A 20,713-nucleotide genomic window follows, 5' to 3' on the forward strand; every position below is an offset into this window, starting at 1 on the left:
ATAGCTAACGTTTAAATATGTAAAAGTCGTAGTCTCATATTAATAGATAAGTTATGTATTACTATCAAAAAAAACGATAGATTATTGTAGTAATGCTATCATAACTCTCATTCTTTTGCTCGCATAAAATATATGAAAGCATGTAATGTAAGAAAATGTTATAAATTAAAATAAAACATATGCCAAAAAAAAATTTTTCAACTTTCTTTCAACATTGGAACTTCATTAACAGATAAAATATGTCTTACCTAACAGTATAAGCTCTGTAAAAATTAATTTTCCATGATTCTCTATGTATTAAATGTGCAGAAATATATATAATTTATATATAATTTATATATATATATATATATATATATATATATATATATATATATGATATATATATATTTATATAGATTATATATATATATAATTATATATAAATATATAATTATTATAAATATGTAAATTATATATGTCCATATAAATATTGTCCCAATTAAAATAGCTGCTGTTTGTTACATACAGTCATCTCATTGTATCTGCATATAAAATATTTGATTCAAAAGTGTTTGATTGTCTTTTATCCATTATTTTTACTAAAAATTTAAGTACTTCAAAAATATAAAAATATTCATATAACAATAATTTCATGTTATAGAAAACATGAAAATAAAACATGATGTACATACATAACCATCTTATACTCGTGATTTTTCTAATATTATATTTTAAGTGCACGATTTTAATTATTAGACATCGGTTTGTATTTCAACATAATACACATATACACATGTGCATTATGCTAAAGTTTTTATAAATAATATATAAAAGCAGATCATATTCATTCTAGAGCTTGTGCTTATGACATACTAACAAGTACAAAGATGAAATGACTTATGTATATTTTTGCTTATCATAGATAATCATAATACTATAAATATGTATATATCATACAAAAAACATTGGAAGCAATAAATAATCGAATTTGGCATATAAAATTGTTACCATAAAAGTATTATCAGTCATTGTGTTCCTAATAAATAGTGAAAAATCTAATACAGTTCTATTTATAAATTCTAGCTGTAACAATTAAGTACATATAAGAATTTGCCATCTCCTCCTGCTTCTTACAAATGTACATAAATAAAAGTATGTACTTTATTCTACTGCTGTTTTTCGTGCAAACGCAGTTAAAGACAACATTTCATTAGGATCAGTTGGCAAAGGAGAAAATTCGATTTCCTCACTAATACTATTCTCTGGAAAGTTGAAATATATCTTGGATTATTCCATAAAATAACAAATTACTAGAATTTGATAAAGTTTAAAATTTAATATTAACATACAATATAAAACAAAATCTCTCAAACATATATTTAATTTACAAATATAAATTACAAATATAAATATGTACTTACCAGATGGTTCAATTGGCCATTGCTTATGAGAAGGAGCGTAGAGACATAATAATGCAATGATATAAATGTTCCACATACCATATACACCGGTAAAGAAGGCAGAAGTCATTTCTAACTGTAAATCTTCGTCCCATTTCCATTGACCTTCTGCAACCTATGCCAGAAAAAAAATAATATATGATAAATATAATTAATATAATAAAACAATATCTATCTCGTTACATATTTTATTATATATAATAAAATAATATTTCGATATTTTACCTGTCCTAATATAAAGCCAACAACAGTTAATGACGCGCATAATAATGTGGCAATCATTAAGAATTTGAAACGATATATAACTCCTTCGTAATGCAGACGTCGTGCTGAACTCATGCTGGGTAAAACAGCCCTCTTCGCACTAATGTTCATAAATACTTTCCATATCATATAAGATAAGAACAGCAAATATATTCCAGCTGATATACCAGCCAAGATAATAAAGGATAGCTATTGTTTGTTCAAGAAAATAACTTTAAAAAATTATTTTAAAAATATTTTTTTGAAGACTTTAAAATATAAAAAGCAATTTAAAGAGAAGGATACTGCTAATTTTGTTCCAATATCAGTAACCCAAATTGAGTAGAATGGATTTCTCAATTGTACACCACGTTCACACATATCAAATATAAATAGTGAGAGACATCCAGTACCTACTGCAGAAAGATGCCGCCAATAACATTTTAATGAATTGCTTTGTTCGCCTTCCTAAAATGTACATTATCAAACTCAGTATCTTTAAGCAATATAAAAATAAAGATTAGTTGTAATGGATAAAAAAAGCTTACCTGAATCTAATAAAGAACAAGATTTGTACATGAAACAAAAATAAAAAAATATATTTTATTGCTAATATATATATTTTATTGCTAACAATCATGACAATAAGAATTGCAAATAATAACTCAGATTTTCTCACCATTAAATGTTCACCAGCAAACACAAGCCAAAACGATAACAATGTCGCATAAAATACTCCTTGTCGAATATCACCCAGCAGTAGCATAAATGGCATATCATAAGCGAGTGTCAAGTATTCCAATGGCACTAGAAATATAAAGTAAAAATTTAGATAATTGCTGTCACATAAACAAAAAGATTTAGAAGTGTACAAAATATAAAATAATAAACATACTATTTAAAAATGTTAAGGCAGAACCCAAAGCTAAAAGCATATATTCCAAAAGTGCAGGTGATCGAGACAGCATGTACACTCTTCTCCAATACCAAGTCAAAACAGCTAACACTATAGGGAAGTAAACGGTCTTTAGACTCACCCATACTATCGTGAACCCACCGTTTTGATTAATAGCCTACATCAATAAAATATCAAATTAAATAATTTTCACAATATTAAAATTTTATTGGCATGTATTAAAATTTTACATTCTTATACTCACTGTAAGCCATAAATCAACAATATGTCCCAATCCCTGGTTTTGACCAGTGTCAGAAGGAAGACGAATATTTAACAAGTAGTAATCATGATATAAAGATCCCAATTCAAACAATGGCATGACACTACAATTATAATTATAGTGTTCCAATGGCTAGAAAATATTAGTGTTATTAATTTATGTGATTATAAATATGCATATATAAACGGCAAGTTTACATATCAAGCACATTTACCTTATCTATGCTGCAATCTAAAATTCTCTCCACAATAGAAGCAGCATATGGTTTCCACATATCTTCTGGATCATTTTTGTTTCGATAAGCTAATCGTGCATCCAATGTTATTTTTGTCCTAGAAGCTATAAAAAATACAATATGTCAAAATTATAAGGAATAATTAAAATATTAATAAAACATAAGTAACATCTATTACATTACCGATTTGAATCTGACTGTTATAAGATATATCCACTTGTAAAACTCCAATTAAATTTTGCTGCCATCTCGAATAATCAAGTTGCTTATTGTTCCGAGGTACGGGCATCTAAAATAAAATTTATTATATTTTTATAGTTGGATATCCCAGTAACTACCTTGTAATAATTCTATAAATTATATACCTGAAATGTATACACAACTTGGTATGCTTGCTGATGATTGTCAAAATTAAAATGATGCATATCAACTGGAATACAAGAACCTTTTCCTCTTGAGTAAAACCATTTATTTTGATCAGATCCATTAACACTAAGATCTTTGCATGCTGTGCCAAGAATATTCTGGCTACTAGCAGGTGTAGGTGCTAAAGAGAAACATGTATATAAAGAAACACTATATATTTTTTCATACAAATTTATCCCAAATATAATTACTTATCCCAATATATATTTTATTTCATTTCTTTCCATTACTTGTATTAATTTCAGAAAAATTTCATAATATAAAATTTTCAATCATTAATTTATTATTATTTAATTTATTATTATTCAATCATTAATTTATTATTAATAGATTAATATGAATTCAATAAAAAATACAAAAAAAATAATTCTATATACACAGCACTAAAATATTAAATATATATATATATTTATTTAAAATTTATTAGAAACTGCTCTTCATTACTATTTTGTAAAAAATAAGCTACATAAAATAAAATGTAAACAAATATGTAAAAAAAAAATGAGAAATAATATATGCTTACATGCTATATATTTATTATACTAGCAAAACAGCAATATAAATAATTATTGATAACGTAAAAAATAAAAAAGAGTGCATTTATTTAACCCATCACTTACCGATTAAGCCGCCTATTAAAAAACAAACAATTTGTGCGATTATCAAAAGTATCACCAGAACCGAGAGCTTCTTGCCGCTCAGGTTTTCGATTATGGTGCCCTGCATTTTTCTATTCTCGTCTGCTTGTTCAGTGACTTATATCGCAACCGACTTACACTTGAGCGCTTGAAAATCTTCAAAGCGTACCGACGCCGAAACCGATCGACTCAACGTGGACGCGGAAAATAATAAATTCGTCTTTCAGAGCCGGGGGTGGTCTTTCAAGATGGAAGCCGCCGGCCGCTACCACACAAAGGAAAATTTTTCCCAAACTTGCGGCATTCGTAAAATTTCGAGATATCGAATTCTCGAAGCTTTCATCATCGAGCCATCGACGATAATCGATATGATGACAGATTATTTGTTTGTGTGAGTGTGTGGAGCCCAAAATAAAAATAAAAAAAATTGGACACATTTTTTTTACAAATATGTTAGATAATATTGTATTCACGTATAAATCGTGTCAATGATGGTTGTCTCAAGCGATTCTTGTACGAGAAAATCTGATGACAGCTGATTTTTTACTGAATGCGTGTGGTCTCTGTTAAATAATTTTAGGTTAAATATGGTAAGAATGTGCTTTGATATTTTATATTGTGGATGTTAACAGTAATATTTATTGAATGCGTTTCATTTCTTATTGCGTTAGTTTTGTATTGATTGTATATTTATATTTTATTTTATTTATATGTATAATCTTTATAAGTATTTTCAGAGAAACCAAAAATGTACAAGGCATATAAGGCATTGCGCAACATAAAGTCAAGTATACTGTAATAAATGTAGTAATGCAATGTTTCTGTGTGCCAAAATTTTTGAGAATTACATATTTTCTTATACCTTCACTTAATAACTTTATTAAATGTCTCGGAGCATATTTTCTTCTTTTTTTTCTCTTATAATTTCCTATTAGATGAAATTCATTAAATATAAAGATGCATGTTAAATAAACATAGATTCTTAAAAGCACACAAAATCTTAGGTATAATATGAATTTACAGATCATTTTGATAAAATTTTATATTTTTTATTGCAATCAGAATATATAATAATAGCATATGATAAAGAAATATATTTTTTAGCTGCATGCATTAAATGTTTTTCTTTTATCCTCCATATGTGTGTGTGTGTATATATATATATATATATATATATACATAATTATTTAGAATATAGAAAATGTAAAATATGTGATTCAGTTGAAAAAGAAAAGAGCAATCATTTCTGCATTCATCTTTATACTTGTTTTAATATTTTTTGTGTTTTTAATGAAATAAACTGTACTATATTAAAATTTTGAAAAATAATGAATGTTTTGACAAAAGGAAATAAATGAAAAAATCGCCTATATAATAAATAAATTGACTCTAAATTATCTTCCCAAATTTCACATCCACAAAATACATTCTTATATTATTGAATATTTTCTAATCTTTTACTCTGATGCTGTATTGCCAATGTATCGATACTAATTAATAATTATACATTTATGAAAATATTTTTTTGCCATAAAAAAATTATTCTTTTTATTTTTTTTACGATATAAAAATCACATCATGTTATACGTAATTATGAACTTTTATCAAAAGAAGAGCAGCTTTAGATCTGTGGCGGGAAAATTTATGTATATGATATCCGACTATTTCCGAAGACTTCCGATTGCGAGCAAAAATATACAAAAGCATCCAACAGCAATCGTGAACAGAGATCTTCGGAGATCCTCGTTACTATACATACATATATACATGTATAAATCGGGGTTAGAAAGTGACGTAAGCTCAGAGAAACAAACAATTTATAGTGCAATATTTGTCACCTGAGAGACTTAAGTAAGGTGACGTAAATGTCAAAGAACTTACGCGTGCGATACGATTTATAATCTAGCGAACGTCTCCCGGGTAGACGACGTGTTAGGCCGAGATGTTCTAAAGATCGTGAACGAGAGTATCTCGCGGCTGCGAGCCGTCACGGAAAATGTGTGAGGTAGCGATGGATGCGAACGGGAATGGCAAGCGTGACCCTCTTCATGGGGGTCCCGTGTATTCTCATCGACGTGCAGCTAGTAACGATGTGAGTGAGAGAATAATCCTGCTGAAAAACATCTCGGAATTTCGCATTACATATAAATACGCTGATAAACTTAAATTGTTCTCTAACCCTATTCTCTTTTGACAGCACACATTATAATTTAATTATTTTTTTTTAGTAATACAAATAAATAATTGACGATGTGTTCATTCATGTTCATAAATGTATTGAGCTATAAAAATTTTATATATGTATACACATATATATTTTATGTCTCCATTATTCATGTATTGTTTCATATTAACAAAGATAAAAGATTTATATAATTATCAAATAATTTTTGTTTGATTTGAACCCAATAATGTTACTTAAAGTTATTTAACATTTATGCCTGATTTTGTTTTACTCTTACAATTCCAGGAAAGCAACAGAACTACAGATCTGGAATTTATATATGATGATACTGATACACATACTAATGAGATTGCAGAATTATATAGCTATACTGAACAGTATGAATTACAACTTAATCTTAAGGTACAGTTTTGATTTATATAATGATGAATTTATTATTATATGAATCAAAAGTGATTAAAGTATGATATCAAGTACAAGAACAGATTAAATAAATTTTCATAAATTCTAGGCTTTTGAAGATCAGATGGAATTATATAAGTTACGACCATGGTGGCAAAACTTGACAAGACCACAGCAAAAATCGATAATCTATAAATTGCTGGATCAATTGGAAGTTTCCAATAAACAGCTTAGAATGAAGGCAGCTCGCTGCATTCTTTATTTAGCTCAGGGTTGTTGGGCTGAGGTACAGTCTGACAAAGAACAACAAGACTGGACTAGGACAAATGTAATGTTACTTTACGAAGCTGGTATTTTTCCAGCATTTGTCGAACTCCTAAATATTGAGATTGAGTAAGATTATATTATATATGTATGTTATGCTGGAATATAGAATCCTATTTTTGATCTTTTGTACATTGAAGGTTTTTTTTTAGGAATAGCACAACTGCTACCTCAGCAATGAGAAAGCTAGCTGTTAGTCTTGCTGATTCGATAGATCTAAGAGTCATTCTGTCTGTTTTGTATATTATAACAGAAGTTATGAGAGAGGAATTAAAAAATATTGAGCACAGCGAGTATAAAGAAAACGTTGAAAGTTTCAAAGAAGATCTTGGTATGTCTTTGTGTTTATGTAAAATATCTTAACGAATACTATAAAATAGAGGAAAGTTTAATCTTTAAAAATATTAATGGATATAATGTTCTCTCCACAGTAAATCCATATGGAGAAGAATTACTGATTGTTAAACTTCTCGGTATGGTGACGTGCTTCTGCAGTGGCTCGGCACCACATTTTCCTATGAAGAAAGTTCTCTTGCTTTTATGGAAATTAATTCTAGTTTCTCTCGGTGGTATTGACTCACTTAGAGAGTTGAAGAAACAATATCGCGAGGAGGCTGGTCTCGATACACAACAAGAAGACACTATTGAAGTCGCCAGAACAATGAGGGCAAGTTCTCCACCTATGAGTGCAGCAGATTTGTTAGAAACACAAAATCAGAAAAGGAACAATCGACCTTTTCGACGTGTAAGTTGTTCATTTACAATTACTCTATATTATTATTTTGATGTTTTTACAAATATTAATAGCAGATATTTTCTACAGAATTTTTTGATGAAACAAAGCTCGTTAGATGATCCAGGCTTAGGTATGGAGTATGAAGGAGGAGAACCTCCAAATAATACTACAACAAATGAAGGAGATGGTGAAGTGATTGTTTTTCTGGGTCCTGGTGGTCCTGGAGGCTGCTGGAATCAAACTATGAATTATTATGAAGATCAGAATAATCCAACACAATTGAGGCCAAGCACTCCACAGCTTATAAAAGGAAAAGGTATTATGTTATTTTAACTTTATTATTTTGTATTTCATATTAATATCTAATATTATTTATTAGGTTTACCATGGACGCCCAAAGTAAGACAAAAAGATGTAGATAGCTTCCTTGAAGTTGCCAGATTAAAATTTGTTGGTTACAAATTACAAGGAGACAGAGAAAGTTTAGCGGGTTTGCCGCAACCAATTCATGAAGGCGTTACTACCCTCAAAAAGGTGTTTGTTTGAAGTATATAGATTATATTGATATAGTACTATTATATACCATTACATTTTACTATAAATAAATGTTACAATGTTTTAGCATATGTACACATCTCTAGCAGAAATTCAGATACGGAAGGAAGAAGAGATAGCAAGAAATCCAATGAGTACTTCAGAACCACCACTACGTCTAACACCAACAGAAATTCTTTATCAAGCTATATTACCGAATTTACCACAATATATGATTGCATTATTGAAAATATTACTTGCTGCTGCACCAACTAGTAAGGCCAAAACGGACAGTATTAATATTTTGGCTGATGTGCTACCAGAAGAAATGCCGTAAGTACTAATATGTAACATTAACATGAAGCCTTTTTAAAAACAAGAAAAAAAATATTTATATTACGCTTTTAGAATGACAGTACTGCAATCAATGAAGTTAGGGATCGATGTTAACCGACATAAAGAGATAATTGTTAAAGCTGTTTCTGCAATTTTATTACTGCTGCTCAAACATTTCAAACTAAATCACATATATCAATTTGAATTTATGTCACAGCATTTAGTATTTGCAAATTGCATACCTCTTGTATTAAAGTTTTTAAATCAGAATATTATAGCTTACATTGAAGCAAAGAATGTGTAAGTAAAAATGTAATTGTTGATTGAGTTTCTAACCATATACATTATAATAATATACATATACATTATAATAATCAATAACTTATATTGCAATAGTATTCCTATTTTGGATTTCCCCATGTGTGTCATTGGCGATCAGCCAGAGTTAACTACTGAAAGTCTCGAAATCGGCCACAGTCAATCTTTTTCATGGAGAAATGTTTTCTCTTGTATCAATTTATTGAGAATTTTAAATAAATTAACCAAATGGAAACACAGCAGGATAATGGTAAGTCAATAATAATTAAATCTAATTTTATATACATAAATATGTATTTACAATTCATTCATATTCACAGATGTTAGTCGTTTTTAAATCAGCACCTATTTTAAAACGTACATTGAAAGTTAGACATGCAATGATGCAATTATACGTTTTAAAATTATTGAAAATGCAAACGAAATATCTCGGTCGGCAATGGAGAAAAACGAATATGAAAACAATTAGTGTTATTTATGCAAAAGTTCGACATCGCTTAAATGATGATTGGGCATATGGAAATGGTAAAAATTAACAAATTTAAAATATTTTATATTTTATACATATGCATGTGTGTATATTTGAGAGAAAACGAACAAATATTATATATATTATATATTATATATTTTATATATATATATATATATATATATCATACATACATACATACATACATACATACATACATACATACATACATACATGCATACATACATGTACATACATGCATACATGCATGCATACATACATACATACATGCATACATATACATGCATGCATACATACATACGTACATACATGCATACATACATACTGTACGTACATACAATACATACAATACATGCATACGTACATACATGCATACATACATGCATGTACATACATACATGCATACATGCATACATACATACATACATACATACATATACATGCATGCATACATACGTACATATACATGCATACGCATACATACGTACATACATGCATACGTACATACATAGCATACATATATATATATATATATATATATATATATATATGTTTAGTTTTGATTATGTTTATGATGTATGTGTATGCATCTTTTTTTTTCAAATTTACTTTAATATAATTAATTTAATATAAATATTTTCAAAAAACTTTAATATAAGATCTTTTATATAAGTATTATTGTATATACGAAATTATAGCACAAAGAATGTGTAATGTAATTTCATATACTTTAGATTTAGAAGCACGGCCATGGGATTTTCAAGTTGAAGAATGCGAGTTACGTACATGCGTTGATCAATTCAATAATCGAAGATATTCAAATGCCTTGAGAGATGAAGAAATGGAACCGATAGACTCATGTGTAACATCAGTACTTGGTACCAATGTGGAATTGACTGAAGAATTTAAACAACATTATGAGTTATGGTTGCAACAGGAGGTATTTCAGAGGAGTATCAATTGGGACGAATTGTTGGATCCTGCTGCATGTGAAATATAAGTTTGGTATAAGTAAACCCATATAAATCGTGTTTTAATTAAATCATAAACCTGGATAAAATTGCGACATTTTTACGAATTACTATACTGTTGTGAGAAGTGTGTTCAAACAACAAAAAAAACATTGCCATATTGACACTGCAGAAATTTCAAAGTTATATTTGGTATTGCAGTGAATGGTTCTAATTTAAAAAATGTTTAATGAAGAGACTTTTGAGATGAAACATGTAACTTTTAACATGTAACATGTAACATTTAACATTTCTTTTGTATTTAATTTGTGCAATGCAACATAGTGCTCCTAGTTATTTTTTATCATTAGGAATCGCCAATTTTAAATGTATAATCTTCTCTTTTATATATGTAAAAACACTCATACATAACAATATATATACATATAGTTATTAAAACATTTAGAATACATTTTAATAAAATACACTGATTGGCTGTTAACTGTACCGCATCTGGATTTCCATAAATTTGAACAATCCAAATAGAAAAATAAAATAATATCTATATAAAAAAACATTGATTTACAGCTTTTATAAGAACATTATAATATATATCATAGATTTTTTTTGTAATGATACTGATCCCTAATTAACAAATTAATGCTAATAATTTTTTTATAGACAAAAAATACATTTTACAAACTATCTGCTCAATTATGTTTAAACTCTTCTGTGGAATCTTACTGAATTTAAAGTTGCCCAAATCAATTCAATTAAATTGATTTCTCTTATTTTTTTTAATCAATTTTTTGTGTTCGTCTGCTATTGTTCTAGTCAGTTCAATCATTTTAAGTCAAAACTTTATTTTTGGTTTTAGGCTAAAAGGCCATATAATTTGTTGCTCTTTTTTATATCAATGATATTTAGTTTGTTTTAAGCTGTAAATTTCTTATAAAATACAAGAATGTGTCCTTTATGTACATTCCAAATGACAATATTATGTGATCATAATTTTATTTATCAACAAAAACTCTTTGCATGCAAACTAATATTAGGCTTCTTCTTTTCATTTGCTTTGATCACTAATTCAGAAAAGCAGTACATTTTGATTTACATTCTTTTTGAAAATTATATATAGTAATCAAATTACTATATATCAATATAATTTACAGGGGCTGATATAATAATATATCAAATTTTCTACATTTTATGTTTTTTACATATCCCCAACCTTTCATATCATAATGAATATACCATAAACTTCAAGAGAATCTTAACGAATGTATACAAAGATTATCTTATTTCCTCTTTCAACTTCTACTATATTATACAAAAAATATATATATATATATATTATATAATTATATAATTATATTAAATATTATATATAAAAATTATATATATATTTTTTTCAGTTCATTGTTAATCAAGACATAAATTTGTATTCATATCTAATTCATTCATATAAAGGTTCATATACAAGAGAGCTGAATAGCAGGATTATATAAGTTGCAAAATTTAGTGTTTTAAAAATGTAAAATATTTAGTTGCCGCTTATCTTTGTACACTTTGAGTACAGCTTTTTCGTAAAATAAACATAAGGCAATTCAACTTTCTCTTATTTATTTATAGTCACATAATTACATTATCTCACACTATCTCAAATCTATTTTTAATGCTGTATAATTTATATTATCAAAGATGTATATATAAGTATATCACATTTATCTGTTACATCACAAAAATGTTTTACAATTGTCAAGGTTTAATAAAATTAATCTAAATAGATTGATTGATATTTATTTCTTTGCAATTATTTTTAAGAAAATATGCTTATCTTAAATGGAAATCATATCTTTAAATTGAGATCATGACGAAATCCCATATAAAAATTTTGTAAATAAGATAAAAATTAGATACATAGAAATATATATATAATTATAAAAACATGTGTATAACTTCAAAATTTTGGGAATGTGAAAGTTAAAAACTGTGCACCTTTAAATAAATCTTTCTAAAGATTTGTACTTACGTGATATATATATATATATATATATATATATATATATATATATATATATATATAACAATCTATATATATATAACGATCTTGTATCACAATATCACGGTTTTATCCATTTATACGAACCGTAGTAAGCAAAATTATTTTTTTTCGCCATGTCATCTGCTTCCTGGGGCCCGCGAGACCCATATCTGAAATTTATAATAAATCATACATTTTGTGACACATGTATAAGACATACTTATACATATTTTTTAGTACATACTTATACGGAATGGGCTGAATTTTCTGTTTCTCGATTTGATGGAGTAACGGCGTGAATATACGCCACGCTTCCTGCAATTCATCACTTCGCACGAAATGCATTTGCGAACCACAAAAAACGTCTAAAATCAATCTTTCATAAGCGTCCGGTAATTTTAAACCCTGAAAAACAAAATATGACACTTTTAACATGTATTTATATTGTGTGTGAGATTTGTATTGAGTGTGCCACATTATAAATATAGATATCTTAGAGTCTCCTTAATTTTAAAGCTAAATTTTCTTCACTAATGAAGTATCATTTACCTTATATCTATTGCCATAAGTAAGATCTAATTCCGTTTCTTCCATATCGAATGTGATACCAGGTGACTTCGTCATCATTTTAATATACAATGCTTCACCCGGCTGCACTCTTATTACCATTTCGTTTCTCTTCGCCTTCCCATCAAAAATATCACCTGGTACATCACGATATTGTATTCTAACTTCTGCTTTCCGTTCATTTAGAGCTGCAATATCACGCAATGATTAGAAGAATAGAAGCAACTTGATGAGAAATATATCTCTCTTATCTTCTTACCTTTTCCACATCTGAGAATGAACGGGACTCCATCCCATCTTTCGTTATTTATTTTTAGCACCGCTAAAGCGAAAGTTGGCGTGTTAGAGTCTGCTGGTACCGTGGAATCATCCAAATAACCCAAACGCGCCTCCGGATCTTCAGCATCCGGATCACCGACATATTGACCGAGAATCACGTTTTCAAGCTGCAATTCCTTAATGCATCTCAAAACCTTTACTTTCTCGTTTCTAATATCATCCGGATGGCAAGATGTAGGTTTCTCCATGGCTACTAGAGACAAAATCTGCAGCAGATGATTTTGCATCACATCTCTAATGATACCAAACTCATCGAAATAGCCGCCTCTACCCTGAGTACCAAATGGCTCCTTAAAGGTAATCTGCACCGAGGCTATATTGTCCCGGTTCCATGACGGATTGAATACTCGATTCCCAAATCTTAGAGTCATCAAATTCTGCACCATCTCTTTGCCGAGGTAATGATCAATACGATAGATCTGTTCCTCGGTGAACAAAGACGCTAAATTATCGGAGAGCTTCTGCGACGAGGCAGCGTCATGACCGAATGGTTTCTCAATTATTATTCTCGTCCATCCTCTAAAATTGTAAAATAAGTTGACTTTTTCGTAATAAAACTTGAAAAACATTTTTAAATTATCAATAATTTCAGAGACATAAATCAATGATTTCAGAGGCGATTCTTGAGATATTTCTTTTCCTTTTAATTTTTAATGCTTCGCTCATTAATCGTTTTATCTCTCACATAGAAAATTTCGCAAATTCAAAGTTTCATGCTTACGTATTTCCCATGCATATATGTCGAAGGCGTATTGTAACATTTTCGAATACGCTCGGTGGTAGTGCCAAATAAAACAGCCTGTGCGCAACTTTTCCTTGTTCAAATTTTTTCAATGTATGATCTAATAGCTCAAAGCCTTCTGGCATATCATATGAATCAGAGATATAATGATTTAGATTCCAAAATTCTTCATACTTTTCCGCCTCGTCTGGGTTTACTTTCATATATGGATGACACTTTTCACGCAATTGTTGTACCGTCAATTTGCTTCTAGCATAGCCAACGAAGATGGTAGGTTTCGGCAGAAGATTGTCTCGGAAAAGCCACCAAAGAGTTGGATAGATTTTTTTCTTGGCGAGATCACCCTTTTTGTCATCAAAATCAACACACATTTAAATCAAAATTCGGATATAAAATATAAAAACATAAAGTGCAAAAGAATTAATTCGCTGCTTATTATAATGTATACATACTTAATAGAGACATAATCATAAATTATATAGCTCAAAATCTATTTTAATATTGTTTCTTTTAGGAGCAAACACGATTGTTGAAAAATTTATTCAAAAAATATTCACATTTAAATAGTACTTAAAAGTAAATCTGTATGTTTATTAAAATGAAATTACTGCGATAAGCAATAATAGACAAATATAAAAGATAAATTTGCTCTCGCTGCTGTAATTAACTATATCATATCTTATTATTTATTATTTGCATGTATCTTTTTTTCAAAACTAAATACTCACAGATGCTCCGAAAGTAACAAATGAATGCGGAATGAACCCGTCGAAATGAGTCCCTTCCAAGTGATCCATTTCGTCCGATGTCAGAGATTGCCTGATATACTGCAGGCTCTCTTCCGTTGATGTCCCTACATTACATATTTATTTATTTATAATACGTTATATTTGTACATTCCGTTACTTTGTATGTGTTGTGTAACTATTTTTATATAATACTTTTATTTAGCATCCCATATTAAAAAAAAATTGTATTAATGAGACAAAAACAGCAGAATTAATAAATTTTTTATCGCATGTGTTTTAAGTATGAATGTAAATAATAAAAATGTACATTTTTTTATATAGTTTCGTAGATGAATTGTAAAAAGTATGAGTTAGCAATGAGTACGCAACGATTAATGAGTTCGTTGTTGAATTGAAAAAAATTTGCATTTGAAGTACAAGCTTTATTTCGCTTTTTATTTCTCTTTTTGTAAAACCAAATTGTATGTAAAAGTAAATGCCATATTATGTTATACTATGTATTTAATGCCATATTATGTTATAATAGGTATTTATAGAGAAAAAAATAGAACATAATCCTTACTACATGTCGGTCAATTATTCAAAACATATTTTATTTGTGAAATTATATGTAATGAAATATTGTATATTATACTATAAATATTTAACACATGTAATAAAAAAAACAATACTTGTACGGTTTATGTAATTAAAATATTATATAATAAAAATATTTAATATACACATATATATAATTCACACACACACACACACACACGCGCACGCACACGCACGCACACACACACACATACACACATATATATAACTTTTATGGATATGCTTTTACTTCTTTATTACATAAAATGTAAATTTAAATTTAAATATTCATGAAATTCGACCAAATGTGACGTAATCTATTCATTGCATTTCCTCCTTTGTAGTTTTCTGATCGTATGACAATCGTAATGGTTACGTCACATACATTAAACATTAAACAGTGTCAATGTCAATGTCACTATGTCGACTATACATATATATTTTATGTGTAATATTTAGTAGTGTACGAAATAAGTAATGATTATAGATAAAATTCACTCATTGATGTCAAAGATATTTGAAATCAAAGATATTTCACGGTATGAAATTAAACTATACTCGAAAAGAGACATTTATTATATAAAGTACAAAACTTCTTATTTCCGTATAAGAAACCAATATTATTATAATAATTGTCTTTCACTGAACATTTTAACAATACTCATATCATATTTCTTATACAGAGACTATACATAAAATTTTAATTTTTTTCAGAAATACACTTAGCTTTATTTTTCTCTATTAAAACTGTTCAACATAACTTTTAAAAGATTAATAGATTCTTATTATTTTCCATATTTATATTCTAAAAGTACCTTTATGCCTTTATATTCTAAAAGTACCTTTAATCTTTGATCTCTATCATTTGTATTTTTAATAGTCATGTGACTTTTTATGCCCAGGTAAAGGTAAAGGTAAACATAAATTAAAAACGAAAGAAGTTACCAGTTTTTACTGCCTTTACAAAAAAAATTAATAAATAAAAAGAAAAAACAAAAAAGTTAAATTTTTGCTGTGCGTGAATAGAATAATTAATTAGTAAATAAGATTCACAATATACATATAAAATAATATAATACCACACATATAATATCACACTGGAATAATATCCACACTTATTATTCAAATAATATTTTGAACTCAAAATTTTTTTAACGCACAAAAATATGACACATAATTTAATGTTCCAGCTTACTTGAAATATTCATGGTTTACGAACAAATTCCACGAAAAACAAACTAAAGAATGCGTAATCTATTCGATCTTGCCGATCTCACTCGACAATCCTATCGTTTCACTAGCAGAACTTCGACTAAACGTCAGATAAGCTTCGTACATGCCACATGAATAAGAACAACGTAAACGCTTACGAGACAATTGTGGACGATTCCTGATAAATACACTGATCGCATAATATGTTATTAAATAAAATGTTTTCAATTTCTTGATTATGTCAAGAGCATATTTATATCAATGGAGTGCAAATAGCAAATTACTCTATTACTCGGAAAAAGAATTTCATCACTGACGTCGAACTTAAATGTTTACGATTAACATAGCAAGAATAAACAATTAAGATAATAATGTAATAAAAACGTAATTATATATAATGATTAATATATATATATATATATATATATATATATATATATATATATATAATGGATATTACATGATGATCGAATCTTGTTCCTGCGCGACACAATATATGCGTGTATATTCATATGTAATGTACTGTTAAATTAAAACAAATCTCTGCAATTCGCGTAATACATTTACTATTTCTCCATAAATAGAAAGGCGCCAATGATTGCTGAAATCACACTAAGTCAACGAAATACCTATCGGCGGACTAATCCAAGCATTGCAGAAAAAGGGAAGATGATCACGCGATATCGTGCAACAAAAAAATACATGAAAATATAATAAAAATAACACAGGAAATGAAATCTTATAGATAATGTAGATGTAGAATGATGCTCGTAAGAATTCTTTTAAATGGTAAGATGCATTGTCTTTAAATATATAACTAAAAAGAAAGGAAATAAAAAGATATATTCGAATTGGAAATAAAAAGATATATTCGAATTGTCAGTAATTAATGATATTAGCAGAGTTAATTATTTATGACCATCTTGATAAATATTTTATGATATTTTATAAAGAAATATAAAGTTAATGCATATTGTAAGACATATTTCATGTAATATGTATTGTGGCATCAATTCAAATAATGACAGTTAATTGATTGCTTTAACATATAATTATTTTGTTTTTATAATACATATATATAAATACTAAAATATGAGAGAGAAACAAAGCATGTATATGTCTATACATTCGTAACATGCACGTTACTTTGTGATAAGAATGATACAGCTCTTGAATTGTATGTCACCGCAATGTAATATGTTTTCTCGTACTTTTATTTTCGAAATTCGAAGATCTATTCACCGTAATTAATTTCATTGTGAGATTAATTTATTCGAATATAATAAGCACAGAACGGGATAATAAAAATTGAGTCCAAAGTCACGAACGCAAAAACAAAAATAAAGATAGAAAAAAATGATAAATTCGTTTACATTGACCTTTAAAAATTAAAATTTTATTTTCTTCTATTTTATCTTATTTTCTTATTAATATAACAGCTACTCTGCCTGTCAAAATATGGAAAAGAAATTGATCAGATGTATTAATTTGAGTTAAAGCTAAAAAATTTTGCAGCAATGAACTTATTAACAAATTCTACCATTTTTTGCTGTTATAGCAAATCAAATTCATAAATGTTATAATCACATTTTTTATTATTAAACAATTTTATTAAAGTTATTATAACTTTATTATATATTTTTATATATTTTATTATATAATTTTGTATTTTTTGTATAAATATGTTTGAGATGAAAAAATTATTTTCTCAAATAATCATTGTATTCTGGAGTGCAACAATATTCAATTATTAATATTGCATAGCGATTAAAAACAGTTCCGAAATATTGGCAAAGTACGAGACACAATGTTAAAATTTAAATTCTTAATACTTACATATATATTTGACATGCATAAAATGTAATGATTGTGTATTGACGTAAAATATATAAATGCTCACATATTGCATTGTTTGTAAAAAAAAGATTAAATTTAACACATTCTTTTTACGTAATACGGTCGTCATAAATGACGGGCAGTTGGAAACATAATTAAACTTGAGCAATATTGTTTCTCATACGTGCCTTTGGCATTAAAAAATAAAACCTACTTTTCAAACTGACCTAGAATGAATTGCATTCACAGCTGCAAAATACTTACATAAAGTTATATCAAAATTGAGAAAGAGCAGTCAAGCAATTCACCTTCTTCTAATTTCGAGACATCGGTTTCGGTTCAACGACAGTCCAATAAAAAAAAACTTTTCCTTTTGTCATACTTAACTTTTCATTTGCAACATAATATAACTTTCAAAGTCTTAAATTGCTTTTAAACTTATTCTTTATAATTCTAAAATGCTGTTATAATAAAAATATCTAAAGTTTTTGCTATTTGTTAGTCATCAAAGCAATAACAATATTATAAATATCTAATAATAATAATACTAATTTACTTATATTTTATATTAAAAAATCCATGATTTATTATTTACTTTATTAAAAATTATTTTATTAATTTAATCTAATACTATATTTCATTATCATATGTATATCATTATTGATAAAATAATAGTTGCATTCAACTCTTGAATCTTTATAAAAATGACAAAACTAGAATTAGATGTATAATAGATACTAATTGTTGAATGGCGTAAGATTATTAAAAATGTTATATATATGTCTCGTAATAAACGAGTATCTTACGATTCTATCGTGCAGCTATCGTGCAAATAAATTTTCTCGATACGATTTTATGCGAGAAAGAAAAAAAAAAGATAAAAATACATCGTACGATATTATCGAGTCTTATATTCGCATAATGTATAATGTTGCATTCTAATCTCAAGAACGCGAGTCCTCTTTCGATTTAATTTTATCTATGACGCAGCGAGTTTTTTGACCTTGAAATTGAACACATTAGTTCTGTAAAATCATAAGATCATCTACAGCGGAAAATCAATCATTTAACGAATTTACAAAGCCTAATTGCAATAAAAGTTTGCAATTTTATTATCTTATTTTTATTTAAAAATTTGCTAGGCAGCAAATTTTACATACAATTTTGCACAGCTATATCTTTGTCATTTCATATATATATATATATATATATATATATATATATATATATATATATATCATAAATATTTTATATTTACTGTGTACCTATGCAATTTTCATGAGATAAAAAAAATTTGAAATAAGATAAATATATTAAATTTAATCCGTTATACAAATGTGAATTTCTGTGTGTGTGTGTGTATGTGTATGCTTTGTATATTGTTTTTTACACTAAACACGCAATAAAATATACTTTTCTGTAATATATTTTTTACTAAACGATCTTCTGTCGTATTTCATTAGAAAGACTGAACCAACTTCGATGCAATTTTTGAAATAAACTTACTTCTTTTGCTTTCTTTTGCCATTTTTGATCCAAATAAAATGTATCGCTACCAGACGACGAAACTTCACTCTTTCTTCTCTACCGTTTTTTTCGATACTGTCGCGTATCCTTCTGCTTTCTGATGTTTTGACGACCTTACCGCCAAAATAACACTGTCATGCGCAGTTTTGAGGTTAAACGTTACAGCTTTACGTGCTACACGATATTAATCACACATAAACACGCAGTATTTTGTCCTCTGAAATATATCCTTCTCGATTCCTATATAGTGTCCCCCGCCTTTAAGAATTCTCTCTTACTTTTATCAGCATCGCAATTCATGATTCGTTCTTCGATTCTTTTATCGCAGCACTAAAAGAAACACGTGTTTGGCTACTGTTTTAACACTATATATTTTTCCATTATTTTATTTTTATATGTAAAATTTTTTCTTTGCTCTCTGTAAATTTGAAATAAAATAAGTACATATATTTATTCTGTGGAGAGGGAATAAAACAACAATAATAAAACCAAGAATATAAAAATCTACTCTAGTTCATAATTTGCATGTTGCCTTCTCTGTAACATAATTTTATATAATGTATTGTAATTTTCTTACTTTATATTGTATATATTATATTCAAAAAAAAAAACCGAAAAGCGAGACGAAGTTGAAACAATTATTTTTATTGTAAATAAAATAGTAAAATTACGATAATAGTGACA

At 27.7% G+C, this 20,713-nt stretch overlaps 3 protein-coding genes and 1 long non-coding RNA gene across 5 annotated transcripts; 2 read left to right on the forward strand and 2 right to left on the reverse strand.

The window, feature by feature from the left end:
- Positions 1 to 463: 463 nt before the first annotated feature.
- Positions 464 to 4,397, reverse strand: LOC126855748 (protein wntless). The gene is made up of 11 exons (XM_050603631.1): positions 4,145 to 4,397; positions 3,464 to 3,645; positions 3,282 to 3,387; positions 3,078 to 3,202; positions 2,846 to 2,995; positions 2,581 to 2,758; positions 2,365 to 2,492; positions 1,992 to 2,153; positions 1,668 to 1,895; positions 1,404 to 1,557; positions 464 to 1,244 (listed from the first exon to the last, which is right to left on the reverse strand). Exons 1-11 carry the CDS (start codon positions 4,248 to 4,250, stop codon positions 1,144 to 1,146), a joined length of 1,620 nt encoding a protein of 539 aa, XP_050459588.1. The 5' UTR covers positions 4,251 to 4,397; the 3' UTR covers positions 464 to 1,143.
- A 185-nt stretch (positions 4,398 to 4,582) lies between these two features.
- LOC126855763 (uncharacterized) lies at positions 4,583 to 4,978 on the forward strand. The gene is made up of 2 exons (XR_007688283.1): positions 4,583 to 4,752; positions 4,900 to 4,978. It is a non-coding gene; the product is annotated as an uncharacterized LOC126855763 (long non-coding RNA).
- Positions 4,979 to 5,615: 637 nt separating this feature from the next.
- LOC126855745 (striatin-interacting protein 1 homolog) lies at positions 5,616 to 10,750 on the forward strand. The gene is made up of 12 exons (XM_050603617.1): positions 5,616 to 6,254; positions 6,633 to 6,749; positions 6,859 to 7,142; positions 7,226 to 7,404; positions 7,505 to 7,818; positions 7,897 to 8,125; positions 8,189 to 8,343; positions 8,432 to 8,676; positions 8,752 to 8,979; positions 9,076 to 9,247; positions 9,318 to 9,522; positions 10,222 to 10,750. Exons 1-12 carry the CDS (start codon positions 6,159 to 6,161, stop codon positions 10,485 to 10,487), a joined length of 2,490 nt encoding a protein of 829 aa, XP_050459574.1. The 5' UTR covers positions 5,616 to 6,158; the 3' UTR covers positions 10,488 to 10,750.
- A 1,610-nt stretch (positions 10,751 to 12,360) lies between these two features.
- LOC126855749 (glucose-6-phosphate 1-dehydrogenase) lies at positions 12,361 to 20,390 on the reverse strand. Of its 2 annotated transcripts, none has more exons than XM_050603632.1 (7): positions 20,009 to 20,390; positions 14,858 to 14,982; positions 14,109 to 14,473; positions 13,308 to 13,906; positions 13,031 to 13,236; positions 12,726 to 12,886; positions 12,361 to 12,651 (listed from the first exon to the last, which is right to left on the reverse strand). In XM_050603632.1, the coding sequence occupies exons 1-7, from the start codon at positions 20,028 to 20,030 to the stop codon at positions 12,561 to 12,563; spliced, it is 1,569 nt and encodes a 522-aa protein (XP_050459589.1). In that variant the 5' UTR covers positions 20,031 to 20,390; the 3' UTR covers positions 12,361 to 12,560. The 2 variants fall into 2 exon arrangements, with proteins under 2 accessions (XP_050459589.1, XP_050459590.1); XM_050603633.1 differs by lacking the exon at positions 20,009 to 20,390 and adding an exon at positions 16,650 to 16,795.
- Between the last annotated feature and the right edge of the window lie 323 nt (positions 20,391 to 20,713).

This window comes from Cataglyphis hispanica, chromosome 17 (genome assembly GCF_021464435.1).
Source record: "Cataglyphis hispanica isolate Lineage 1 chromosome 17, ULB_Chis1_1.0, whole genome shotgun sequence".
In the NCBI taxonomy this organism is placed as follows: Eukaryota; Metazoa; Arthropoda; class Insecta; order Hymenoptera; family Formicidae; genus Cataglyphis; species Cataglyphis hispanica.

Excerpts from the sequence above, each read along its gene's own strand:
- LOC126855749 (XM_050603632.1), bottom strand. The coding sequence starts at position 20,030 with ATGGCAAAAGAAAGCAAAAGAA. Across the intron at positions 14,983-20,008 it reads GGCAAAAGAAAGCAAAAGAA|GGACATCAACGGAAGAGAGC; the intron begins GTAAGTTTATTT and ends TATGTAATGTAG. Across the intron at positions 13,907-14,108 it reads CATATATGCATGGGAAATAC|AGGATGGACGAGAATAATAA; the intron begins GTAAGCATGAAA and ends TTACAATTTTAG.
- LOC126855745 (XM_050603617.1), top strand. The coding sequence starts at position 6,159 with ATGTGTGAGGTAGCGATGGATGCGAACGGGAATGGCAAGCGTGACCCT. Across the intron at positions 6,255-6,632 it reads GACGTGCAGCTAGTAACGAT|GAAAGCAACAGAACTACAGA; the intron begins GTGAGTGAGAGA and ends TTACAATTCCAG. Across the intron at positions 8,677-8,751 it reads GTGCTACCAGAAGAAATGCC|AATGACAGTACTGCAATCAA; the intron begins GTAAGTACTAAT and ends TTACGCTTTTAG.
- LOC126855748 (XM_050603631.1), bottom strand. The coding sequence starts at position 4,250 with ATGCAGGGCACCATAATCGAAAACCTGAGCGGCAAGAAGCTCTCGGTT. Across the intron at positions 2,154-2,364 it reads TTGCTGGTGAACATTTAATG|GAAGGCGAACAAAGCAATTC; the intron begins GTGAGAAAATCT and ends TGTACATTTTAG. Across the intron at positions 1,245-1,403 it reads ATGGCCAATTGAACCATCTG|AGAATAGTATTAGTGAGGAA; the intron begins GTAAGTACATAT and ends TCAACTTTCCAG.